We start from the raw sequence: 27,313 nt of genomic DNA on the forward strand, positions 1-27,313 counted from the left end.
GTACAGGAAGAGGGAGACATTGAAATAGGGGTCTTCGTATTTCAGCATTTTACGTCAGGGTTGTAAGGTAAATAATTTGACAGCGCAGCAGCATGTGTGTTGTGTTGTTGATGCAGTAACGTTAGCTTCTGTAAATGTTATTGGAGCTACGCAAAGGTAGGTTACTTAGCTTTGTGTCACATCATGTAACTTATTAGTTTTAACTTTAACATTGAATCCTATGGCTTGTCTCTGCACGCACAGCTAGTTAGTTAGCTACCTTTCCATATTGGATAGCTTGCTAGCTACAGATGCTAATCAACGCTCATTGTCGCAATCTGTGAATAGGTAAATAGGATTTGTGTGTGATGCGCAACTTGAGGTTGCTGAAGAGCCTTCGTTGCTTGAAGCTACAAGTCCCGGGCACGCCGCAATGTTTCACTGTTCGGACGGACACAGGCACCGTGCTCATCGCTTCAGAATACTCCGTCACAGAGTTGGACACACGAGCTGGCCAGGTACTTTACGCATAGAAGTGTACTCCAATCCTAGTCCTGGAGAGCCACATGGTTCAGGTTTTTGTTCCAGCCCATCACTAACACACTGTATTCAACTATTCCTATTACCCATCATGTTCAGGTGGTGAATGAGGTGTCGTTGACAGTTGAGCGCTATCTTCCAAAGGATGGGGGTGGGACAGTTGTTGGTATCCAAGACTTACCAGACCAGGAGTCTGTGTGTGTGGCTACAGCCACTGGGGATGTCATCCTCTACAATCTGAACACTAACCAGGTATCAAGATTTGAAGTAGTAACCCTGTTTATTGAAATGACATAAGATTGCACTCATAACAGGTCTGTTCTGCCTTTGTTTTCACGTGTGTGTGTGTCCATCTCAGCTGGAGTGTGTGGGTAGTGTGGACAGTGGTCTGTCAGCCATGAGCTGGAGCCCGGACCAGGAGCTGGTCACTCTCACCACTGGTCAGTATACCAACCACCTCTAGATGATGGTAATTAATTGAATAGTCTATTGTTCACGGGGTCTATCACGAGCCATCAGAAGTAATGCTCTCTTTCTTGATACCTTTCAGGTCAGGACACCATTATCATGATGACCAAAAACTTTGAACCCATCACGGAGGTTGGGATCCATCAGGATGACTTTGGAGCGGGTAAGTGATCAAATCACATTAAGATGGGACCATAATGTAAAATCTCTGTATGTACACGACGCATATGGTTGACTGACACACGTTTAAAAATGTGTTTTAGGGAAGTTTATCACAGTGGGCTGGGGGAAGAAAGAGACCCAGTTCCATGGTTCAGAGGGCAAGCACGCTGCCCAGAGGAAGATTATAGTAAGGAGTATTATTCAACTTTCACCCTAAAAAGAGCAGTTGAACACTATTTGATGAAGGTCTCTGTTCCTCCCCTCTCTCTCTCTGTGACAGGAGGTGCTGCCGGCCATGTCGTGGGACGACCGCAGGCCGAGGGTGACTTGGAGAGGAGACGGGCAGCTCTTCGCTGTGAGCGCAGTTTGCCCCCTGACTGGTGAGAATCAATGTTTTTCAAAAACTCTGAGGCGTGAAGTGAAACCATTTCTGTAAAACGATAAATACTGTAGAATGTGTTGGTATCACATGCATTGCATATGTGGTGTTTCAGGCGCCAGGAAGGTCAGAGTGTGGAACAGAGAGTGTGTCTTACAGTCGACAAGTGAAACCGTCAACGGTCTGGAGCAGTCACTGTGCTGGAAGTAAGATTTCTGTGGAGAATCCTTCAACATCTTTGAGCATCTTGTTGTATTATATTTTAGGGTTTAGTGTACTCAAATACAACGAATATCACAACATGGTTTGCGTGTGAGCTACATTGAAACCAATGCCTTGTTTCAGACCGTCAGGTAGTTTGATAGCGGCCACACAGCGTCATCCTAACAAGCACAGTGTGGTGTTTATGGAGAAGAACGGCCTCCTGCACGGCGACTTCACCCTGCCCTTTGGCAAAGAACAGGTCAAGGTAGGTGACAGTCACACAAATACTATACACACTGATCTGAGATCAGTTTAGCATTTTCTTAATGGTTAGGATTTGGGGAGGGCAACTGATCCTAGATCTGTGTGACTGTTGCAGGTGAAGGAGCTGCTATGGAACAGTGACTCGACTGTGTTGGCTGTGTGGCTGGAGGACATGACACCAGGAGAGGGGGGTCAAGTCAACACATACAGTAAGATACTCTACCCATTACTCCCAATATTATTTCTTACATTTATAATATTGGTTAATCAAATTGTCTTTCAGTCAATTTGTTGCCTTTTTATCAAGTAGATGTTCTAATGTGTTAAACTGATCTGGAGGGACGTTCAGCATACATTGTAGTATCAAGGATGAAGCCAACCGCGGCATAGCTTTTTTTGGCCCCTGCCTCACTCCCTCTCCGTCCCTCCTCCAGTTCAGCTGTGGACGGTAGGTAACTACCACTGGTACCTGAAGCAGAACCTGTACTTTGGCAGCGACCCCCAGAGGGCACCAGCCTACGTGAGCTGGGATCCTGAGAAGCCTCTGCGGCTGCACCTGGTGACCCGAGGCTGGGTCAGCCTGAACTACGACTGGGGCTGGAGCACCGACCGCAGCCACGGGGAGGACGGGCATGACAATGCCAACGTGGCCGTGATCGACGGAGGTGAGTCAGTCAGACACGGACATTGTTTGTAGTAATCTTTGACAGAGCACTGATATTTAAGTGAGTGGATAGATGAAGATATGGTTTCCAATCCCATTGCTTTCACAAATCGTACTGTGTCAGATCAGTGATTTCCTCAAGGACAGGAAGGAAGGAAATGTGCATTTTTTTTAAAGTATTCAAAAAGGGCCAATGAATTAGAGCAGGGGAGATAGGGAGCATCGAAAACGTATCGAGTTTGTCTGAATGCCTCTGTTTTTTAGACAAGGTCCTCGTATCAACGTTTCGTCAGTGTGTGGTGCCCCCGCCCATGTGTGCCTATGACCTTCAGCTTCCCGCCCCCGTCAACCTGGTGACCTTCCAGCGCCAGAGGACCAATGAGCTGGCAGCGCTCACAGCCGATGGACACATCTCTGTCTACGGCCAAGGTGGGTCATCTGAAGTTTCCTCTTATTTTTCAGGCATTACTCTTCTCTCTCTTCGCCCCTAATCTCTTGATACATGTATCTCCATGGCCGCTTTTTCCTCTACATCTCTTTTCCCACTCATACTGTGCTGTTAATTCATTAAGACGGGTACTGGGTACATAAAGTCTGGTTATGTGTTCAGGTACTGCGGAACTGAGTGAGCCTGCAGCCGGATTGGGAGGATTCCGATCTGTCACACACGCCCCTCAGCTAAAGGCAACCTACAGGTACAATCGGGACAGTCATTCATCCAAAGCTTTTTCTATTATGACCCTCACACTAACGTTGTATTGTGCCCAAACATTGTGTCTATGTTGCAGGGTTGCGGTGGATCAGGAGGAGCCCCTGGCTCTGCGTCTGCTGCTGTGGCTGAGGGAGGATGTGTTCCTGGGGGTGGGGGCCTGTACAGACGGGTCGTCCCAGTCCAAGATGCTCATCCTGGGACCCTCAGAGGCCCAGGGACCCCAGCCAACCCTGGAGATCAGGTAAGGAGGAATTATAGTTGACGACAACAACGTAACATATGTGCTGTCAAATGTCCCCCTAACTGTTTCTATATCCCCAGGTCACATGTGGAGGTTGAAGGTCACGTGATCAGCATGTGTCACAGCTCCAAGACGGGCACGGTGGCGCTGCAGCTGGAGGACGGCCAGATCAGGAAGTTCCTCTGGGGTCAGTAACGACTACTTCCTGTGTTATGAGAATATTGCTTGTAGACTTGCTTGCAGAGTTTGATCATGAGATGTCTTTTATGTCTCCAGCTGGAACAGCACTATGTAATTTAAAAATAATTATAATAATTATAATAAAAAGTATTCTAATTTGATCTGTGTATGGTGTCCCCAGACTCTCTGAAGCCTAGTGTGGTGGAGTGGCAGGACTCAACAGGCTGCAGAATCAACTTCCCAGATCCCTGTGTGCAGACGGCCCTGTTTACCATAGAAGAGGTAAAGAAACAATCTAACTGAATACTGTTCTCACAGAAAATGGCAATATTACTATAATTTGGTGATTTTATCATTTTGATTGTGCCAAAAGTACCTATCTCCTGGTCTCTAATCAAGGGGATTTTTGGGGGGTAATGTCAACAGGAGCATCTGTTAGGCCTTACGGACCGATCTCACCTGTTTGTTGGTGAGACAGAGGTATGTCTATTGTTTTGCCTTGGTGATTCAGCACAAAGGCAGAGTCACCATTGTGATTCATGCAAACACACCTCTTACTTGAATGAATTAGCTGCAGTGACTGTTGCACTCATGTCATTCATTAAAAACATTTGACTTTATTAACCAACCTGATGGTGCCATTGCCTCCCTCTGTTCGTCATCCACAGGTGGCCTCCAACGTTTCCTCCTTCGTGGTCTACGACGACTTCCTGCTACTCACCACACACTCGCACACTTGCCGCTGCTTCCGACTCACCACGCTCACTGTCAAAGGGCTGCAGGTGGCCTTGGCTACCGACGGAGGTCAGAATCAGAATGACCAGAATGACGAGACTCTCCGCAGGGTAGAGAGGGGCTCCAGAATCGTCACTGTGGTCCCCCAGGACACCAGGCTCATCCTACAGGTCTGAACTGTTCCGTCTGTCATAAAACAAATAAAAAAAACAATTTACATCATCGCTATTACCCATATTGCTTAGCACTACGCCTCTGGTCGTGTTGATTTCTGAGCACGTTGGATGTGTGTCTGCAGATGCCTCGCGGTAACTTGGAGACCATCCGCCATCGAGCACTGGTTTTGGCTCAGCTCCGAAAGTGGCTGGACAGTCAGAAGTTCCGAGAGGCCTTTGAGTGCATGAGGAAGCTGCGGATCAACCTCAACCTGATCTACGACCACAACCCCAAGGTGGGTAAACGCACAACCAGGTCGCTTCTTCTTTTTCAACTAACCTGTCTGTGACCTTCTGGTGTAGAATGGCACATGCAACAAGACTGTGGTTGCTTTCGGGCAGGTGTTTTTAGAGAGCGTGGAGACTTTCCTGAGACAGCTGGACTCTATCAATCACATCAACCTGTTCCTCACAGAGCTCAAGTAAGAACATTCAGCTTTTTGTTTTTTCTACAACAATGACAAACGATGCCCATTTGTAATGTATTTTAGGAAATTGTCATTCGTTTCAGTATGTACTTATTTTGTCCTTTTTCAGGGAGGAAGATACCACTACAACAATGTACCCTTGTCCAGTGAACACTACAGGACAGTCAGCCCCTGTGGCTTGTGGGAAAAAGGTGGATATTGTGTGTGATGCGTTGCGCTTCACCATGGAATCTATGGACCAGCACAAGTGAGTGTGCTCTTGATACGGGTTATCCTTATCCTTTTTTGTCATTGGAAACAAATAACATTTGTTTTGTATTGCACTATTTACAGAGCATTTGAACTAAACTCAGCAAAAAAAGAAACGTCCCTTTTTCAGGACCCTGTCTTTCAAAGATAATTCGTAAAAATCCAAATAACTTCACAGATCTTCATTGTAAAGGGTTTAAACACTGTTTCCCATGCTTGTTCAATGAACCATAAACAATTAATGAACATGCACCTGTGGAACGGTTGTTAAAGACACTAACAGCTTACAGACGGCAGGCAATTAAGGTCACAGTTATGAAAACTTAGGACACTAAAGAGGCCTTTCTACTGACTCTGAAAAACACCAAAAGAAAGATGCCCAGGGTCCCTGCTCATCTGCATGAATGTGCCTTAGGCATGCTGCAAGGAGGCATGAGGACTGCAGATGTGGCCAGGGCAATAAATTGCAATGTCCGTACTGTGAGACGCCTAAGACGGCGCTACAGGGAGACAGGACGGACAGCTGATCGTCCTTGCAGTGGCAGAACACGTGTAACAACACCTGCACAGGATCGGTACATCCGAACATCACACCTGCGGGACAGGTACAGGATGGCAACAACAACTGCCCGAGTTACACCAGGAGCGTACAATCCCTCCATCAGTGCTCAGACTGTCCGCAATAGGCTGAGAGAGGTTGAACTGAGGGCTTGTATATCTGTTGTAAGGCAGGTCCTCACCAGACATCACTGGCAACAACGTCGCCTATGGGCACGAACCCACCGTCACTGGACCAGACAGAACTGGCAATAAGTGCTCTTCACTGATGAGTCACTGGAGCAGGATCCATTTGGAGGTAGAGGGTCCGTGATGGTCTGGGGCGGTGTGTCACAGCATCATCGGACTGAGCTTGTTGTCATTGCAGCCAATCTCAACACTGTGCATTACAGGGAAGACATCCTCCTCCCTCGTGTTGTACCCTTCCTGTAGGCTCATCCTGTTATGACCCTCCAGTATGACAATGCCACCAGCCATACTGCTCGTTCTGTGTGTGATTTTTTTGCAAGACAGGAATGTCAGTGCTCTGCCGTGGCCAGCGAAGAGCCCAGATCTCAATCCCATTGAGCACGTCTGAGACCTGTTGGATTGGAGGGTGAGGGTGAGAGCTAGGGCCATTCCCCCCCAGAAATGACCGGGAACTTGCAGGTGTCTTGGTGGAAGAGTGGGGTAACATCTCACAGCAAGAACTGGTCAATCTGGTACAGTCCATGAGGAGATGCACTGAAGTACTTAATGCAGCTGGTGGCCACACTAGATACTGACTGTTACTTTTGATTTTGACACCCCCTCTTTGTTCAGGGGCACATGTCTGTGGAACTTGTTCAATGTATGTCTGTTGTTGAATCTTATGTTCATACAAATATTTACACATGTTAAGTTTGCTGAAAATAAACGCAGTTGACAGTGAGAGGACGTTTCTTTTTTTTGCCGAGTTTAGTATTGCACTTAAATCATGTTTCTTTTACAAGATTCTTGATCGAGAGAATAATATTGTCATTATCATCCTCAGGTACTGTCTGTCTATTTTGACGTCACATGTGAAGAAGACTGTTCCTGAGCTGGAGGTTGCCCTGCAGAAAGTCCACGAGCTTCGAGGTAAAACGGACGCAAGCAGATCAGCAAGACGAACAAGGAATTGTTATCAAGGTATCTGAAATCTGTGTTTGTAACGTGTGTATTTGTAGTGAACCCACCCAGTGCTGCCAACGCAGTGAGTGCGGAGGAGGCTCTGAAGTACCTGCTGTTCTTGGTCAATGTCAACGAGCTGTATGAACACTCTCTGGGCACCTACGACTTTGACTTAGTCCTCATGGTGGCCGAGAAGTCCCAAAAGGTGAGTGACAGTCGAATAGTACTTCACTGTACAGAACAGTACCTAATACAGTTACCGTGACGAAGCCATTGCTGCAGAAACTTTGGTGGATGACTGGACGTTCACTGCAAATAGAGAAACGACTGTGCTACTTACATACTTTTTTATGGGTATTAAAGCGATTTGATTCTCCTTTGCCTTCCCAAACATTCAAGGACCCCAAAGAGTACCTTCCCTTCCTGAACATGCTGAAGACTCTAGAGCCCAACTACCAGCGCTACACCATCGACAAACACCTCAAGAGATACAGGAAGGCCTTGCATCACCTCAGCAAGTGTGGTGAGTGTGTCCTGCCATGGTCAGCTCAGCATGTCATCAAACGGACAATTCATCATTTTGAAATGAATGACCTAAACTGGGTGTTGTGTTTTGTGCCAGGTGAGGAGCACTTCACCGAGGCCCTGAATCTGGTGAAGGACCAGAGGCTGTATAGTGAAGCCCTGGGGCTCTACCCAACAGACAGCCCTCAGTACAAGGTAATACACATTTTAATAAATAAGTAGCCGCACTGTCTCTGACCTCTAACCCCTAACCTCTGTCTAGGCGCTGAGCTGTGCCTACGCCGAGTACCTGGTGGAGCAGCAGCAGGCGGAGCAGGCAGGGTTGTTGCTGTGGCGCTGCGGCGAGGCGACACGCGCCCTCCAGGCCTTTGTGGGCAGTGCCAGCTGGAGGAACGCCCTCTGTGTGGCAGAGCAGATCCCCCTGCCATCCGACCAGCTGGCACTGCTGGCCAGGGACCTGGCAGGTACAGTGGCTACTCCGCGCCTCACAGCTCCACCATCAAGTCTTTAAAGTTGCTGTGATATTCAATATGTGCTGCTCATTTGGTTTCATATTTCCCCCTTATCATTTCAGAGAAACTGATAGAGCTCAGAAGATATACGGAGGCGGCCATATTGTTGGAGCGGTATGCCAAGGACTGTGAGGAGGCCATCTCAGCTCTGATCACAGGTGCAGTCTGGGAAGAAGCACTTCGATTGGTGAGTTAACAAGATGGCCCCCATCGTTCAACACGCTTTTCAAAAATTTCCCAAACCAAGACAAAATGACATTCTAATTTGTCTGTTCTAGGTGTATTTGTACAACAGACAAGACATCATTGAAACGAACCTCAAACCAGCTCTCTTGGAAGGTAAACCCCCATTTTGCATGACAAAGTGCAAATGATGTTTCAATGTTCAATATATTCGTTATATAGGTCATCTTCATGGCACCAAATGTATATGCATTGTTTTTATCAACACTGTCTTTAGCATGTAGTTCTCAGACCTCTTACCTGGAAGCTCAGAAGGCGATGTTCACTCGTCACAAAACCCGTCTGTCCGTGGTACGGGAGCTTAAGGAAAAAGCCAGGCTGGAGTTACTGGGTAAACCATTAATTGTTGTGTTACTTACGCAAGTATACAGTTTATAGTAGTTTTTAAGGCTCTGACAATTTGGCTTGTCCATGTTACATTGACCTGCCTCCCTCGCTCTGTTTCTCCCTTTCTCTTGTTCTGTCTCTCCATCTCTCCTTCTAGATGAGGATGTCCCAGACTGTCCGGAGGCAGAGCTCTACTCAGAGGCCAGTAGTGTGATGACAGGCAGCCATGCCGGCTCCAAGTACTCGCATAGTAACTCCCGCATCTCCTCGTGAGTCAGCACTTTACACGGCTGTATAAATGACATGAAATACCTAGTGGGGCTAGATGTGGGTTTGGGAGTAAGGTGTCAGCAGTCTCACTATGAGATAGGAACTGACCTCTGTCTCTCAGGAGGTCGTCTAAGAACCGCCGGAAGGCCGAGCGCAAGAAGCTGAGTCTGAAGGAAGGGACCCCCCTAGAGGACATGGCCCTGCTGCATGCCCTGGCAGAGATCATCCACTCTGTGGACAAGATGAGAGGTGGGAGATGCACACCCTTACCCCTTCCCCCTTTATTTCTCTCTCTCTTTCATCTCGTTGGCCTACTCTCACACATAATGATTTTCTCTGAAATCCTCAATGGAATTAGTTACCTGGTTGGAGTAGTTTTTAATCGTCTCATTTCATGTTTGTTATAGTGCTACTTAAACGGTAGAGTGATGTGGGCAGCTCCTGTGTGATTTACATTGTTTTGTTCCACCCCTGCAGAAGAGGTGCACAGCCTGCTGAAGGCCCTGGTGCTGTTCCAGTTTGACGGACAGGCAGGGAGGTTGCAACATGCATATGGGGAGGCTCTCCAAATGATAGAGGTGGCCCTTCCCGAGGTGTGGCAGGAGGGTCTTCAGCAGACCCAGGCACCGGTGAGAGACACACACACACACACACAGACTTGTTCTTAGAGTTCATTTAACCTGTTTCCATTTTGTTCTTCAGATCACAGGTCCTAACTCCACAGCCAACAGCATCATGGCTTCATTTCAACAGACAAGAACCTCAGCAACCCAAGGTGCGTTTTAGTAGTATTCCTATTGAAAACATAGTATTTACTTATTTGTTTAGCAATACTAGGTGCTAAAATGTTCTTATTCCCTTTTTTTAGTTTTATTAATAAAATATGCTCTTCCTCTTTGCAGATTCAGAGACCCCACCACCCCCAAAAATGAGAAACGGTGTCAAGTGGAAGCTGAGTATTCTGAAGTAGCTTTTTGTCAAAACGGCTTTTGAACTGTAAAGCAATAATAATCTTATCATAAACGTATCCTATTAATAAAGACTGGATCTCTTGTCATTCTTGTATGACTAAGGTATTATGAACAGAGCTCTGTCTTGTTAAATGGTACAATTTATAGCATTATTTTCTGAAAAAACTTCGAAAAATAGCAGAGGGCCCTTTATCTCTGTCTTTCCTCCGAATCCAAAGTGACTGGAACGAGGACAGGGAGGATGGAACCTCCAAGCCACAATGTGTTTTGACGCTCCTGGAATGCCACAACCGTAGTCCCACTGCATGATGCCATTTGGTGGAACCACTGAACATTGTGCCTTCGCATATTAGGATGTTTTGCAGTATGTCTCTTCAGTTTGATGTAACATTTATTGATCCAGTTCATGACCATAATACGAAGTCCTGGCTCATGGGATCCAATCATATTTGGCTGGAATAGCATCTCTGGACAAAGAACACTCCTTACCCAATGAGAGAGAATTCCCATCTGGAAGCTTGTATTGCACCTTCTCACTTTCTCTTTTAATTCAGTGTCTATATCAGGCTACATACAGTAACACCATTTTGCCTTGATTAAATCCATTAGGCCTAATTTGTCACACACACTTTTTCCAGACTCCTGCAAGTAGAGGTCAAGGCTTCATCCTGCGTATTCTGCACGACGTGTAACTTGGCATGCAGCAGGGACTGGTAAGGGCGTCCGTGCCCTCACTCCAAAACCAGTCCACTGGCCCTACCATAGGAATACGTGGATACAACTGACTGGTGCCGAAGCTCTCGAACATGATTTCAGCTAGCTCTTTTCTGGTGGTCGGACTATGGCGGGTCATGTAAAAGCACGTCGTGCCCTTCGCTTGGGATACAACACATCGTTTTGAACGTGGTCTCTCTTTGGCAATCCATTCTGTTACTATGCCAGTATCCAATACTTTCTCTCCTACATAAAAGTAACAATTATTAAATTTGTTAAAGGAGCTATATGTAATATTTCTGCATTGGGGCGGCAGGGTAGCCTAGTGGTTAGAGCGTTGGACTAGTAACCGAAAGGCTGCAAGTTCAAATCCCCGAGCTGACAAGGTACAAATCTGACGTTCTGCCCCTGAATAGGCAGTTAACCCACAGTTCCTATGTCATCTTCAAATAATATTTTTGCAGGAATCTCCATGCGAATGATTTTGCCGAAGATTGTATCTCCGCCGGGCTGCTGCTCATCCAAATGTCCTATTTGGTCAATACAAATGTTCTGTCCTAGGCCGTCATTGAAAATAAGAATTTGTTCTTAACTGACTTGCCTAGTTAACTAAAGGTAAAGTTAAAAATAGTCATTTCAGAAAATGTCCTTAATACCAGATCCCAGCAAAAAAAAAAGGCTTTTCATTTATGTTTTGCCATTTCCCTTTTAGGACAACCACGGCTTCAAGGAGAAAACAAAACAATTTGACAAAGTTGCATTCTTGACTTTTATTTACAAAGCAAAAACCTGATAAATGAATTTATATGAATGCAGAAATTGTTTGCTCACTGGGAAATGAATATCCAACTAGTCAGTGACAACTGTGTGGAGTTTGTGATATGAGGAATGAAGAACACCTGACCTTCTAATGACGCTTAACTTCAGAGCAAAACATGTTACTTTTTAATATTTTATAGCTCAACCATTACCAACCATTAATCACTTGAATCCAGTGGTACAATCCATAAATCTGTAGCTTCAACTGCCAATGTTTAAAAGGGGTTAGAAGTCCAAATGGCACCTGTGTCGCGGCGGGACTCATTTGGGTTAATATCTGCAGTAAAAAGTGGAATGAGTGCAATACAATGTTTTTTTTTCTATAAATAAAATATTGGGGGCCAACTCAAAATTGCATAAAGATTGTTCAGCCTTCCTATTGGTCAACAAGCCGAACCAACTCTTGTCAAATTGGCAGGCTGCACAAAGTCATTTAGCAGACGCTCTTATCCAGAGAGACTTACAGTAGTGAGTACATACATCTTATACTGTAAATCTGACTGTCAAGGCTCAATAAGAGGGCTGCTCGACAAAGAAAATACTTTCACTGTTCCTGGTCAAATATATTTTTAATTGGCCCAGACAAGAAATGGTACACGTAAAATGTAAATCCAGTCAACCACTGACACGTAATCAATACATAATAGCAATCCATGCATTTCACATCTAGGAACACACGTCAACACACATGGAAAGGAATACCATCGCATTCGGGGATTCAAAAATCAAAAAGGAGACAAATAACAGCCCTTTTTATTTCTTGCTGTGCAGTAAAACAAAGCAATGGCTGACCAGACTGACACACGAGGCAAAATATTGAACCAGACATTCCTGGGGGGGAAAAACACTATTAAAAAATATATTTACATTAATCATTTTTTCAAATATATATAAAAAAGGTATTTCTAATGCCCATCCCTGAACTCCCAATACCCCAGTGTTTTCCCTAGCTAGACCTTGTGGCGCAGGAGCCCCGCAACAGCAACACGGACTGCCAATTGATGTCAATTGGGGCCAAAGCATTTTGGCCTGAACAACAGAGCTAGATGGGAGACATTATCCGGCCCGCCTAAAGCAATGGTAGGGAAAACACTGCACAGTCCCATGGGCAGAGCAGCTGGCATGCTGCTCTGCCCATGCTGCCAGCTGGCATGCCAATGGAAGGGGGCTTGTGGGGTTAAGCAGGGCTATGCTCAGGGTTTCCAGAGCTTGAGTAGGCCATCCTCGCTGTACGTGGAGATGAGGTTCTGGTGAGGGTGGTGGGCGATGCCAATCACATCCTTCTCATGGACCTAGGGTAGGGGAGACAAGATGTCATGATGAGTTTCTAATACAACCTTTAGACTATAGACAATCCTGGCTCTTTTACATTATTCTAACTAGGGCGACAGGTAGCCTAGTGGTTAAAGCATTGGGCCAGTAAACGAAAGGTCGCTGGTTCGAATACCTGCGCGAAAAGGAGAAAAATCTGCTGATGTGCCCTTGAGCAAGGCACTCAACCCTAGTTTGCTTCAGGGGCGCCATACTACTATGGTTGACCCTGTAAAAACAACACATTTCACTCAACCTATCCGGTGTGACAGTACCAGTCAAGGGTTTTTCTTTCTTTTTACTATTTTATACATTGTAGAATAATAGTGAAGACTTCAAAACTATGAAATAACAACATATGGAATCATGTAGTAACCAAAAGCGCTACACAAATCATAATATATTTTAGATTTGAGATTCTTCAAAGTAGCCACCCTTTGCCTTGACAGCTTTGCACACTTGGCATTCTCTCAATGAAATGAGTAGGTGTGTCCAAACTTTTGACAGGTACTGTATATTTTTTCCCAACAGAAGTGTTGAATTACGTGCACTGTCCCTGACCCTGTCGGACTAAATTACATCAACACACAAATTAGTTCTCAAGTAAATAGACAACTCTTATTTTTATAATTTGGGAAATTACAGTTTTAACCAGGCTTGAGGTAAATGTTAATGATTGCAATGCAATTTCCCCCACCTGCAAAATCAAAATGTGTTCATCTGTACAGTTTTTGGTTGTCTGGATATATAGCAGTAATACTCTCTCCGGAGCATAAAAAACGACCATAGGCCTATTTCCTGTGGGATCATGGCGCTTGTTCTCTCTTTAAAAAACAATGTTTTGATAGGCCTACCATGAAGCCATGTTATCTATAATATTAAAAACAGTAGACCTGTAGGTTAGGGCTGGTCCTGCATGTCCGATGTGCATCCAAACTGGGAATGTAATTTCCACCTCTCCCGTGTGGGCGGAATAATCTACCAGCTCACGTTTGTTGCCTATGTTGAGGCCTAGTGCTCGTTTCACTCATTATGCGCCTTGCTTTATTTGAAAGGGTTAGTTTAACAGTTGGGGAAAATAGGGCAGTGGGTCTTGATCTGCCGCTGAAGATTTTACACAGGGATTTAGGGTGCTATATGCACAGCAGCTCAGTTGACAGTAGCCAACCTTGGATACCGTGGATTGGTGCATGTTGCATATTAAGGGTGCGTTCGTAAATTCACTCCGATTTCAGATCACCCTAGTCTGAGTGTACCAGAGCGTAGCATAACTTAGGAATTTAAGAACACTCAACACCCGTTGAATATGGCCGGTATCAATAAACGTTGGCAAAAAAGCGTCATTAAATTGCCAGCAGCACAATTAGTCAACAACGCTCTGGATAACATGAAAACAGCCTACCCAGCTCTGCTAGGGCGAGTAAAATGGTCAGAGTGAGGTGTTCTCTCATTTGTGTCTGGAAGTAGCTAGCAAGTTAGCTTAGGTGCTTGACTGCCGTTGTGAGGTCAGAAAGCTCGGATCAACCCTACCCCTCGACCTGAGCGTCCAGTGTGCGCTCTGAACGCTCCGAATTTACACAACGGACAATCTGACAAACCTCTGAATTTACAAAACGCCCAGATCGCACTCTGGCACTCCAGATTGAATTAATGAACACACCCTAATATAACTATTGTGTGCACAATTGCCATGGTAATTTGGAATTACCCATCGATGAGCATTATAGGCAATGTAGTCATTCTACAGATACATTGGCCAACAAATGCTTGCATCATTTCCACTGTGAGAGCATGGTAAATAAGCAAACAATACAAAACACAGCAGAATATTATGTGGCCAGTGGCATCTAAGAGGTTAACCCGTTTCTTTTGAGCCTGAAATGAAGACAATCGGTGCAATATTGTAGGAGATCCTCCCGCAGTTAAGGCATACTGTATTAAAATATAGATGATTTGGAATGGACATACTGTCAGGGTTCTCTCCAGCTTGCCGGTGACCGTGCTGAAGCAGTAGAGAACAAAGTCCTCTCCTACACAGTAGATCCACTCGCCACGGGGAGACAGCGTGCAGCAGACAAAGTCTCCTCCCTCCCTCTTACCAGAGCTAAAACTCCTCACAATCTGGAGGACAGGGGGAACAAGGTCATACATGTCATGTCTATCATTTTCAAATATTCAAAATGAATACTTCATACTCATTCAGTTCTAAGTGGGTTTATGACGACCGCACGGGGTCCAGTTGAGTCCTGACCTGGCCCTGCATGTTCATGATGACTACGGTGTTGGAGCGGTTGCACACCACAAAGTGCTCTGGGTTCTTGGGCAGCAGGATGACGTTGTTGACTGTGATGTCGGTGCCGGCCGAGGTGCCCAGGGACTTGAAGGTGTTGGTGCATTCTGTGGTTTTCATGTTCCACACCTGGCAGAGATTCACAGACAAGGGTTAACAATCAAAAGCCGAGAACATTTATTATGCTATAAATGCAGGTATACTGGTCATACTATGAAATAGACAATCTGGTATAGGGTGTGGTCTCCCCTTCAAATTAGTGGATTCAGCTATTTCAGCCACACCCATTGCTGACAGGTGTATAAAATCGAGCACACAGCCATGCTATCTCCATAGACAAACATTAGCAGTAGATTGAAAGTCTCTGAGCTCTTCAGTAAGGCCAAAATGACACCGTCATAGGATGCCACCTTTCCAACAAGCCAGTTCGTCAAATTTCTGCCCCGGTCAACTGTAAGTGCTGTTATTGTGAAGTGGAAACGTCTAGGAGCAACAGCTCAGCCGCAAAGTGTTAGGCCACAAGTTCACAGAACGGGACCGCAGAGTGCTGAAGGACATAAAAATTGTCTGTACTCGGTTGCAACACACTACCAAGTTCCAAACTGCCTCTCGAAGCAACGTCAGCACAAGAACTGTTCGTCGGGAGCTTCATGAAATGGGTTTCCATGGACGAGCAGCCGCACACAAGTCTAAGATCACCATGCGCAATGCCACGTGCCGGCTGGAGTGGTGTAAAGCTCGCCGGACTCTGGAGCAGTGGAAACACGTTCTCTGGAGTGATGAAACACACTTCACCATCTGGTAGTCCGATGGACGAATCTGGGTTTGGCGGATGCCAGGAGAACGCTACCGGCCAGAAAGCATAGTGCCAACTGTAAAGTTTGGTGGAGGAGGAATAATGGTCTGGGGCTGTTCTTCATGGGGTCGGGCCCCTTAGTTCCAGTGAATGGAAATCTTAATGCTACAGCATTCAATGACATTCTAGGCAATTTTGTGCTTCCTACTTTATAGCAACAGTTTGGGGAAGGACTTTTCCTGTTTCAGCATGTCAATGCCCCCTTGCACAAAGCGAGGTCCATACAGAAACGGTTAGTCGAGATCGGTGTGGAAAAACTTCACTGGCCTGCACAGAGCCTTGACCTCAAACCCATTGAACACCTTTGGGATGATTTGGAACGTCGACTGCGAGCCAGGCCGAATCGCCCAACATCAGTGCCCGACCTCACTAATGCTCGTGGCTGAATGGAAGCAAGTTCCTGTAGCAATGTCCCAACATCTAGTGGAAAGCCTTCCCAGAAGAGTGGAGGCTGTTATAGCGGCAAAGGGGGGGACCAACTCCATATTAATGCCCATGATTTTGGAATGAGATGTTCGACCAGCATGTAGTGTAGGTGGAGCCAAGTCAAAATATATGATGAAAATACCTTTTGTACTTGTACATTATGGGACTGTTGGCTTCTAGCAGCCTTTTGCAGCGTTGGGGTTCATACCTTTACAGTGCCGTCAGAGGAAGCGCTGATGATATGGTGTCCGTCAGGTGTGAATGTTGCTTCATTAACAAATGAGGAGTGTCCTCGGAACTCTTTCAGCGACTTGCCCGACTTCAGCCCGTGAACCCTGTGGAACGCAAAAACATAACGGTTACGGTTCATTGGTGACCACTGATCTACAGGTAGAAAAAAAGGAGAAAGTTAGAAAAAAGAAAGCATGAGAGAAAAATAGTTTCATTTCGGAAGGTTACCTAATTGTCTGGTCGAAGGAGGCACTGAGCAGCTGGCTGCTGTCCTTGCAGAAACTGAGGCAGGTGACACCTTTACTGTGGGCGCGCTCAAAGCGTCGCAAGCACTGGCCACTCTGGATCTTCCATACCTGTCAGAGGAGAGACGAGGTAGGGAAGATAGTGTGAGTATCCACTCAACCCAATGCAAGAGTTTGAACATCAAAAGTTGAGGGAAAAGTGACAATCCTATAAACCTTTTTAAGGAGGCTTGGAAGTGAACCCTGGAACCCCTAAAGAACTTCCAGTGCGTTTGTAAACAGCCGTTCCATCACAGCTGTGAACAGCTAAGCTAGCTAGCGTAGTCTAGTTGTTTTCTCAAGGTCAAATTAGCATTTCAACCATAGTATTCATGGATGGGATGGTCCTTACGATCAGGGACAAATCTATCTTGCAATTGAAAGATTTCCCAAAGAAGCATAACTGCGTTGCCTGCATGGATAGTAAAGTTAGCAGCAGGAGGTGGCGGTGCCAGGATGATGTGTAGCACACAGGTAATTGGTTAACGGCAGCTATTTGAGCTAACGTCAGCTACATATAATAGCTACATATTAGAATAGACAGCCACCCCCCAAAAATGTATGACAAACTTTAGCAACCTAGCTAGCTAATAAACCGATTTCCAGAGAACTATGACGATACAAAAACACAATTGCAACAATATCAAATGTAATATCACTTGAGGATAAAGAAGCAAGTCCTGGTCTAATTTTGATTTTTCCTAACTTCAGATAGAGACCTGTGAAAGTTGTTAACCCGGTCTGCAGATGAAGGTCCCAAGTTCTGGAGAAACTGAAGGGTATATCTCCAATGGGTTATTTAAAGTAATATTACATAGATTTAGAACATGCATGGCCAACCTTGCTCCTAGAGCTCTAGCTACTGGGTGTGCAGGTTTCTGTTCCAGCCCAGCCCAGACATACTGCTTATTATGTGTACTAGACACAATTCAATCATCTCTTGTTTTGGAGTAAGATGGATGTCTAAACCCACTAATCATTTACATAGGCTTTCTTTCTTTGAAATAAAGTTTTGATTCTTTGAACTAAGTATTGTGCATTGTTTGGACATTGAACATTCCCTGTTTTATTTGGTTGTCACTCACTACAATTTTGTCTGATGATATTACACATATTTGCAGCTGATGCCCTTGAGCATTGGTGTGGGTGTAACAATCCCTGTATGGCTGACCAAGGATGCAACCACTGTCTACAGCAACACTTCATACACCCAAAGCAGCGTCCATTATCCTACCAAAACCATAATCTTGGTTGGGCTAGGATAACAGTACTTGAGGTGTCAGGGTGGGTGACATCACCACACGATGGCTACTAGGGCTTTGTCTCAATTTGTCTTTCCTTGATTACTCACATTCTATCGCAACTGTATTGGAGGAGAAGGTACAAAGTCCCTCTGAATTTCTTCTCCAACGGGTTTTCAGAAAGTGATGAGAGGAATCGAGGAAGGATGAATTGAGAAAGCACCCGTCACCCCTTCTGCAATTTTGCTTCATTCTGCTATACTCACTCTCCTCCAGTGGTTGGTACGCTAGCTTCAAGTGTCATTTGATTAAGGTTTGCATCACGGAATGGAACTCACACATTAAATGGATACTGTGCTGCCCATGTAAAAGTGACCCTTCGCTGTGGTCCAGGGTATTTGTCTTGCCCCCACTATCTGTGCTCTAACCTTTTGGTTCCATAGTTTACAGTGGATGTGAGATTATTTTTGGAAAGATGCCTGATGCAGACATATGATAGGATTAGTATCAGCTTCGTGGGCATGTCCAATGAACTTGGCTTGCCATTTCTATACTGAAACAGGATTAGCAAATCGTCACACATTGATGTTCTCTCTATTTTATATATTTACTATTAGGAATATTAAAAAGCATTCACGTCTGAGATAACTTGTGGGAATCATTTGCTAATAACTTGAAAAGAAAAGGCTGATAATGGCAAGAGCAGTGTATGGGTTCTTTTTCATTAGACAATGAGGCTAACCATGTTGAAGGATACCAGGTTTGACTTCTACAGCTAGTGTACATGCCGTCATGAAATGGATTAGTGCAAACGCTACCCTTGTAATGAAGGTAGGCCTTCAGGATGACATGCACAGGAGCGAGACATTATTAGCAAATATCACCATCATGAAGGTGTTCAGAAAAGAAAGAAAGGTTCAATTACAAAATATATTTGTTTGCTTCATGTTATGCATGATCCTGGTGTAATCATATGCAGTTCAACATTATAACCACAAGGTGTCAGCTTTAGCATATTTATATTGAACAAAAATATAAAACGCAACATGTACTGACTGTAGTGTTTGTCCCATGTTTCATGAGCTAAAATAAGACACCAGAAATGTACCATATGCACAAATTTGTTTATATCCCTATTAGTGAGCATTTCACCTTTGCCAAGATAATCCATCAACCTGACAGGTGTGGCATATCAAGAAGTTGATTAAACAGCATTATCATTACACAGGTGCACCTTGTGCTGGAGGCAATAAAATGCCACTAAAATGTGAAGTTTTGCCACAAAACAATGCCATAGATGCCTCAAGTTGAGAGTGTGCAATTCGCATGCTGAACGCAGGAATGTCCACCAGAGCTGTTGCCAGATAATTTTATGTTAATTTCTCTAACATATGCCGCCTCCAACGTTGTTTTCGAGAATTTGGCAGCACGTCTAACCTGCCTCAAGCGCAGACCACGTGTAACCACGCCAGCCCAGGACCATCCGGCTTCTTCACCTGTGGGATCGTCTGAGACCAGCCACCCGGACAGCTGATGAAACCGCAGGTTTGCACAACCGAAGAAATCAGGGAAGCTCATCTTCGTGCTCGTCGTCCTCACCACGGTCTTGACCAGACTGCAGTTCGGCGTCGTACCCGACCTCAGTGGGCAAACGCTCCCCTTCCAATGGCCACTGGAGAAGTGTGCACTTCAAGGATGAATCCCGGGTTCAACTGTACCGGGCAGATAGCATCGTGTGGGCGAGCGGTTTGCTGATGTCAACGTTGTGAACACTGCCCCATGGTAGAGGTGGGGTTATGGCAGGGTTTGACAATAAAGCTTGTCCGCTTACCCAGGGTAAGTAGATCATACATTAAATTGTCCCCCAAAAATCTCCCCAAAATCACAATATCAAACAATTAGGCTTCTCCGATCAGAATTGTATCAAAGCGTCCTTCTTATGTGATGTGTTACGCACTTCCCTCCCAATCTCTGCAGAGTGCATTGGAGTATCATTTCTGCAGGCCTGTATTGACAGGCGCAAGCAGTCTTTCTATCACGCGGTCGAGAGATGCGTTTTTTTTTTTTTTTTTTTTTATCAAAGTGAGCCTAACAGTCTATGCACAAATGTTGATATTCATTGCTAGTTATTTGCTGTTTTCCCAGTCATAGCTCACTTTTGGTCAGCAATGAAAATCCTGGAAACATCATGGTGTGTGCATCACCTGCATGTTTGCCAGTGGGCAGTTGCCAGAAGAGAGGGCAAGACATATTGTGCAGCAGGTAAAATAATGATATACTCTACAACAGACTAACTAGATAGTCAATTCAATACATAGTGTAGTTTGGATGGTTAACTCGCTAGTCAACTATTTAGCTATTAGCATGTATTAATTTCATTGTCATGTCTGATGTACTAAAATAACTTTCCACCGGCACTCGTGTAGGCTATACCGCAAAAGTCCAACCCGCTGTTGATACTGGTGTGCAGTTGATGAAACCAATGTTTCAAGGCTAACAGCAAAGTCCACTATTGTGGCTAATCCTTATTGTGGCTAGCTTCACATACATGGGTCCAACCACCATTAATCAAATAAGAACTGTCTTATAAAATAGGGTTATTTTAGATGACACCTAGGTATATAGTTAGCTAGCTAACTATAGCTACTGAAACAGATTGTCGTTTTTCTATTTTTTAAGGAAGAACTACCTAGTTTGCATCCATGAGCTAGCTAGCTTTTTTTATGACCAGTACTGTAGGTGCGCGAGACAACTTTACCAGCATCATAGCATATTTATCGATGTATCGTTATGACATATGAAATACGACTGGTAGTGTAATCAATGTGTAATAACTACGTCAAAAATGTATTAACGCGTTAAATTATTATTTCACATGCAGTCATATTCAGGTCCTGATTGGTTAAATAGTGTTTGAGACGTCAAATAGTGTTATTTGAGACGTCAAATAGTGTTATTTGACGTGTATATTTTTTGACACGCAAAGACCCAAGCGGCGTTCCATAGAAATCCTGTTTGAAAATGAAACCACTGAACAAATGAACAATGAAACAGCACAGCAAGTAAGTGAAAGAAATAGGTTTGATGCCAACAAAATAACTTTTTGGTCAGTGGTGTGTGTAACCTTTATTTAACTAGGCAATTCAGTTAAGAACAAATTCTTATTTACAATGATGGCCCGGGACGACTGGGCCAATTGTGAGCCGCCCTATCCCAATCCCACACCCTGGATTCGAACCAGGGACTGTAGTGATGCCCCTTGCACTGAGATGCAGTGCCTTAGACCGCTCCGTCCGTGTGTGTGTGTTAACTATTTAACTGTACTAAAACGGCCACAAAAATATAACATTGGTTATCGATATAGTTTTTTTGGCAAGGAAAACATTGGATATTGGTATCGGCCAAAAATGTCATATCGGTGCATCACTACTTCAAAGTAAATAAGCCATACTTTTATAACTGCTTAATACCAACCATCAACCACTTAGATCATGCATTTTCAGTCTCCGTGTCTGCTCTTCACAGACCGGACAAGTTTAAGCAGGCGCGCAATGGATTATGGTTATTGTAGTTAATTACCACATTTTCAGCACTAAACTATGTAGAATATTGGTCTGTTGGAAACTACAACTCCCTACTACATTGCAGTTCAGGAGTGATTTTGATTTAGCGCTACAGAAACCGTACATCGAACTCACAGAAAAAAACTGAACTAAATGGAATTCAAATAATTGAACTGACATCGGTCAATTAGATGTTTAAAAACGGAAAAATAACCAACATTGCAGTTAATCGTTTAGCACTATAGTACATACCTTTATTTTGCCGTCCTGGGCCCCTGTGGCCAGCATCTCTGTGTCCCTGCTGAAGCACATACATAGCACTGCATCGTCCATCATCATGAAGTTATCCTGCGCCTGGTATTTCAGATCCTATCAAACAAACATTTGATTAGGTCATTTTACAAAATGCTAGCAAGGGTATTTTCAAAACTCCATGAATGGAAATCCAGTGATATTTCCCAAATTGCCACAAATCCGAGTATCATTTGGTGTTGGAAGGCACACGTACCTTTCTGATTTTGCCCGTGGTGAAGTTCCAGACCTCGATGAAACCATCAACTGATCCCGTGACCAAGTACTGACCATCAGGAGAAAAGCGGGAACACTCCACGTGGGACTTCTGCCCAAACTAGTAAGAATAAGAATAACACTGCATTATTATAACACCCAAATAGCACTCCTTGTTCTTGTTGTCATGCATTAAGTGTTTTTATGCATCATTTGATTCAATTATGCTTTGCATAACCAAGCCAGTTCCATTGAGATACAGGAATCTCTGTTGTAAGAAAGACATGGCCAAGAAGCAGCATCAAAACCACCCTCACTAATAATATACACTGACAGTACCACATCTGGGCATACAGTACCTTTATGTGTCTGGTGAGCTGTGTGGGGAAGCGCTCCTCCTCCACGTCCTTCACGGCTGCCTTGCCCCTGAACAGGTCAATGGTCATACCTGGGGGCAGGAGACCCTGGTGCTGCTGCCATTTTAGGGACTGAGCGAGATGGTGGTTAAAAGATCGCGGTTAAAATACTAAAATCGGTGGTCTCAAAATGTGAGACATCAAGCTGCTGCAACACACTATTAGCCTGGTCGTAGCTCACACTGTGTGTGCTGAACTAACGTGAAAAGACCCTATGGGTGCCCAGAGGTATAGGAACATGTCACCCACCTGTCCCAGCAGGGCCATGAGACGGGAGGGGGGCACCACGCTGACCTCCCCGGCCAGGGCCTGGGCGATGGCCACGCGCCTCTTTTCCTTACTGCTTCCGTCTGGGTAGGCCTGGGAGGACACAGAGGGAGGAGAGCATACAGACACTGAGCAATGACAAACCAGACTGCAGGAACTCGTAAGATACCATAACAAAAACAGACCCAGGCCCAGTTTCCCGATAGCGACGGAACTTCGGCTTACGAGTGTTTTAGCGATGCACCCTTCTTTCAAACGGCCGAAGATGTAACGTGTTTCCCCAAAAAAGCACGCAGAGAAAATGTTCGCTAGGGCATCTGTCGATACCGATAGGATTGAAAGAAAGGCAGCGCTGCTCTCGGATCAGATTTCTTCATTCAAAATCGTGTTATATTTATTCCACAATACTGCCGACGGATCAGCTCCTAGAGAGATATCACCTATGGCTGAAAATGTTTAGGCGGCTTATTCTAATGCTTAACCAATAGGCAAATAATGCATTAAATCAAGATTTGGCACATTATTGCACACGTTGTTACGCATTATTAAATATATTAAGGCAAAAATGACTGTAGCCTGCAATTAGCAAAATATAACTACATGTAATGAACATGAAAATGATTTCAATATGATTGAAATATATAGGCCTATTATAGCCTAAACTCTATTCATCTTTTAATACAGTCATCTATTTTCATTTAATTAATATTTTTATCCATTGCTTGTTTGTAACAATTTAAAAAACATTAACAACTTTTTATTTGTAGTCGACTTTGTTCTGAAGTTATCGGAGGTCACAGAGACAGATAAACATCTTGATTGTGTGTTTAGGGGAGATCTTCTGTATATAAAAAGTGACATGAAAGGGCAAAAAAGCATTTAACAACGCACTTAGCTGTTCTACGAGTGGTCTGAGGGGGCCTGTACATAACCGTTTTCAAGTGCAACTTTAGTAACAATGGTTTTGGGACACAACGATGCTCCTACATAGCGGCGACCCGTCATTCGGGGCAGGTGAGGCAGAGCACCACCTGTTTTGAGCACCACACTTAGGTATAAGTGAGTAAGGCAGCTCCAAAATGCAGGTATTTCAGCCTAGCTCAGTGCTTTCTGTGGTGGGGCTAGCCAGCAGAAAATACAGAGCTGCTCAGTTTTTTGTCGTGATTGACTCAGTTCTCTGTCACTCATGGGACAGTACGTCATCCCCAATTCTAAGGTTAGAGCTCGAAAATGTTAACCCCTTGGGTTCTGCCATAGAGTTATATTTGAAGTGTCCATCCAAGAAAGCTCAAGGTTATTGGCCACAGATATAATGTGATTTGATGTCATTCTATCTACAGTAGCTTTGATTGGACTGATCACGTCAACATCTTACTTTCAACTTTTTAGCTAGCAGTCATCATCAAGTCGACAATCTACTGGCAAATCGTTTTTAATCCGTGTCATATTAACAGAAATAATGGAGAAATTATAGATAAAACGTATCGATGCTCATCGGCCATTGGACATAAGCATTACACAACAAGTTAGGAATCTCAAATTCAACAATAAGTTGTTTGGAAGTAATCAGTGGCTAACTGCAAGCGTTGCAAAGAAACCACTAACGTTAGCCTGCTATTCAATGGAGGGGCTGTTTTTCCCCCCAAGTTCCCACCATAAATCCAGAGAATGCCCGACTTTGATGACAAAGTTTGCAAACAAAGGACCGCTGCGCCACCTTCACAAGGTGAGTCCAAAAATGTCTTGTATGCTGCTGCATAAACTATGTCATTTGCAAGGGAGATATGTATACTGTAGCTAAGAAAGTAATACTAAGTGTATCTAAGACACTGCATCTCAGTGCAGCAAGAGGCGTCACTGCAGTACCTGGTTTGAATCCAGGCTGCATCACATCCGGCCGTGATTGGGAGTCCTATAGGGCGGCACACAATTGGCCCAGCGTCGTCCGGGTTTGGCCGTCATTGTAAATAAGAATTTGTTCTTAACTGACTTGCCTAGTTAAATAAAAAAGTTGTGTAGTAAGCTGTTAGTAGCCCATGTGCCCCACCCTAATAATTTGGTCTATTTTCACCAACTCGGTATTGTAAACACATCGTTCGTGGCCTGGCGTGTGCTTGTTTGGCTACTTTTTGTGTACAGCTTTGACAGTGCTACTGATAGTAGTTGTGGTGCTTGGCTTGCACGTGCAAATTCAGCACACACAACATTCTATAACATAATTGTGTTATTTGACGTGTCAAATTAAAAGCTTATTTAAGGCGTCAAATAGTGTTAAATGACATGTATCTTTTTTGACACGCAAATACCCAAACGGCGTTCAATGTGCCTCACCCTAATCATTTGGTCTATTTTCACCTACTGTTCTAACTTTGTGGTGCACATAAAGCCTATAACCTGTTTTAGAAAAATGTAATCATTGAATATTGTAAGAGCTTTCATTGTCTGTTTATATGCCCCATTTATTTATCGTACGGTTCTGAAGTGTACACTGTAAGAACGGCCCATGTTCTGAATTCTGTCGCTGTACATTTCAAAAAGTGCTGAACAAATAGTTAGTGACTACGTCCGTCGTCGCTTGCTCATTAATGTCTTAATCGAAATGACGGATTGCCTCTTATCCGCTTGTCGTCGCCTTATGCTATAGTTTGTACATCTCAATTTGCAGTAGAAACCACATTTGTTTAAGCAAGTCTGCCATATCAGATATGTTTTTATGTGTAGTGGCTTTGCTGGCATGCATCCCACTTATTTTTTTTTGCCCAACCAAGATTTAGATGCTAAAATCGCCACTGCTCCTACAACAGTTCTAACAATGAACTTAGCCTTAAGATGCTTTTAGGAATCCAGACTCAGGGTCATTTGAGTGACAATGCAAGAAATAGATACAAATGGCAAAGTCAAAACTCTATAAGACATTTCTTAAATGCTTTATTTCAGGGGAACACAAGTGAAGTTAAGGTGATTTTTTGGAGTTCAATAAAAGGATGTCCAGGCATGCAACTGATGCACAGATAGCCAGACTCATGACAGAACCTGGAAAACAGTGCATACGGAGTTATATCTCCTCTGTGCAGGGTGTAATGTTGGGAGATGTCAACTCACCTCTCTGGGGTCAAAGTAGGAGCGAGCCAGCAGGTTCTCCAGGTGAATGTACCTCTCTGGTTGGGTCTGCTTCAGCATGATCATGGGGTCTGTTTGCCTTAGCAAAGACCTGGCTGCGCCCAACTCTCTCAACTCAATGAGCTCCAACACCACCTGGGGGGAACAAACACATATATTAACTCTCCATCTTACAGAAAACATATTGACATAGCAGTAGATTACTAGATGGTAAATACAGTTATGGTACATACAAATTCAAAATGCAACACACCAACGTCTTACCTGTTCATACAAGTCTATCAAAGTCTTGTCAGGGAGCTTGAGTGACTGGATAGCTTGCAGCACAGTGTCCCAATGGCCACTGTTGATGTCTGCCACGAAACTCTCGATACTGTCCACAGTGTTCAAAGACACGGTGGTCTCTTCCTGAAGGGTGGTCAGTGTTCGGTGCAGATTGTTCTCTTTCAGGTACTGCATTATCAGACGAATCACGCTGCAAAATCAAGGTAGACGCCATCAAGGCACGTCATGTTTTGATGCAAGAGAAGCTCGGTCTATCTTGTTCGCTTGCAAACTAGCTAACGTTAGCTAGCTGGGCTGATTAACGATGTAGCTAGCTAGCCTATCAGAACAGCTAAGTTAGCGAGTACATACTATACGGCTGCAAGACTGTCATAACATAAGCTAAAAGACCACTAGTGGTTACAAAAACACACAACACTTGCTAATGAAACATAGCTAGGCATCTAGTAGGCTGGTTAGCAAAGTGATGTTAGCTTAGCAAGCTGGGGATGGCTACAAGCTGCTTGCAGGCCTCAACTGAGTTTAGACCTGCCACGTGAACCATAATAAAGAAACAAATCAAACAACCATTTACAGTTGTGCAAATATGAATATCTAGAATACTTACTCTGCTGATTCCACCTCCAAAGACATAATTAAATCTCCTAAAATAGGTAGTTGTGAGGAGAGAACACAGAGCAGACGCAATGAACGAAGTCGTAGAAGTGGGCGGAGTTTCCACTCGACGAGAAATATGTTATAATAAAAGACAAAAACGTCCACAAGATGCAACATGCGCACAGCATTCGGGATAGTAGCTAAAAGCCCGCTCAAGGTCTTATTCGGGATAAACAGTTTACATGCATGTGCCGCTCACGAGTAGGCTATCCCTGTAACCATGAATAAACATAATTGTCCTAATTTAAATTAATATGGGTTAAATGGAATAGTAATTGAAATATGGACACTTGATTGTAGGCCTATAACCTCTCACATGTCGAGTAATATAATATGAACTCCTGCAGGATTATGCATTTCTTGCAGTCA

General features: G+C 44.3%; 2 protein-coding genes and 1 pseudogene across 4 annotated transcripts; 1 reads left to right on the forward strand and 2 right to left on the reverse strand.

Moving 5' to 3' along the window:
• The first annotated feature begins 50 nt into the window (after nucleotides 1-50).
• Nucleotides 51-9,976, forward strand: LOC129827905 (elongator complex protein 1-like). Of its 3 annotated transcripts, none has more exons than XM_055889183.1 (34): nucleotides 51-156; nucleotides 328-497; nucleotides 619-771; nucleotides 878-959; nucleotides 1,070-1,150; nucleotides 1,251-1,336; nucleotides 1,430-1,529; nucleotides 1,644-1,734; nucleotides 1,874-1,997; nucleotides 2,112-2,205; nucleotides 2,431-2,661; nucleotides 2,925-3,089; nucleotides 3,271-3,355; nucleotides 3,449-3,613; nucleotides 3,694-3,800; nucleotides 3,975-4,075; nucleotides 4,220-4,273; nucleotides 4,462-4,698; nucleotides 4,827-4,979; nucleotides 5,047-5,165; nucleotides 5,281-5,418; nucleotides 6,991-7,076; nucleotides 7,166-7,314; nucleotides 7,509-7,632; nucleotides 7,732-7,829; nucleotides 7,897-8,098; nucleotides 8,209-8,333; nucleotides 8,425-8,485; nucleotides 8,607-8,720; nucleotides 8,874-8,985; nucleotides 9,108-9,235; nucleotides 9,464-9,615; nucleotides 9,689-9,761; nucleotides 9,889-9,976. In XM_055889183.1, the coding sequence occupies exons 2-34, from the start codon at nucleotides 348-350 to the stop codon at nucleotides 9,954-9,956; spliced, it is 4,008 nt and encodes a 1,335-aa protein (XP_055745158.1). In that variant the 5' UTR covers nucleotides 51-156; nucleotides 328-347; the 3' UTR covers nucleotides 9,957-9,976. The 3 variants fall into 3 exon arrangements, with proteins under 3 accessions (XP_055745158.1, XP_055745159.1, XP_055745160.1); XM_055889184.1 differs by having other exon boundaries at nucleotides 5,086-5,165; XM_055889185.1 differs by lacking the exons at nucleotides 8,874-8,985; nucleotides 9,108-9,235; nucleotides 9,464-9,615; nucleotides 9,689-9,761; nucleotides 9,889-9,976 and having other exon boundaries at nucleotides 8,425-8,543; nucleotides 8,576-8,700.
• A 130-nt stretch (nucleotides 9,977-10,106) lies between these two features.
• On the reverse strand, nucleotides 10,107-11,145 carry LOC129827291 (actin-like protein 7A; annotated as a pseudogene).
• An 895-nt stretch (nucleotides 11,146-12,040) lies between these two features.
• On the reverse strand, nucleotides 12,041-27,023 carry LOC129827909 (WD40 repeat-containing protein SMU1). Its single transcript, XM_055889192.1, has 12 exons — nucleotides 26,895-27,023; nucleotides 26,267-26,477; nucleotides 25,985-26,137; nucleotides 22,865-22,975; nucleotides 22,559-22,687; nucleotides 22,201-22,320; nucleotides 21,945-22,061; nucleotides 16,833-16,960; nucleotides 16,582-16,708; nucleotides 15,053-15,220; nucleotides 14,770-14,922; nucleotides 12,041-12,782 (listed from the first exon to the last, which is right to left on the reverse strand). Exons 1-12 carry the CDS (start codon nucleotides 26,918-26,920, stop codon nucleotides 12,684-12,686), a joined length of 1,542 nt encoding a protein of 513 aa, XP_055745167.1. The 5' UTR covers nucleotides 26,921-27,023; the 3' UTR covers nucleotides 12,041-12,683.
• Between the last annotated feature and the right edge of the window lie 290 nt (nucleotides 27,024-27,313).

This window comes from Salvelinus fontinalis, chromosome 29 (genome assembly GCF_029448725.1).
Source record: "Salvelinus fontinalis isolate EN_2023a chromosome 29, ASM2944872v1, whole genome shotgun sequence".
Classification (NCBI taxonomy): Eukaryota; Metazoa; Chordata; class Actinopteri; order Salmoniformes; family Salmonidae; genus Salvelinus; species Salvelinus fontinalis.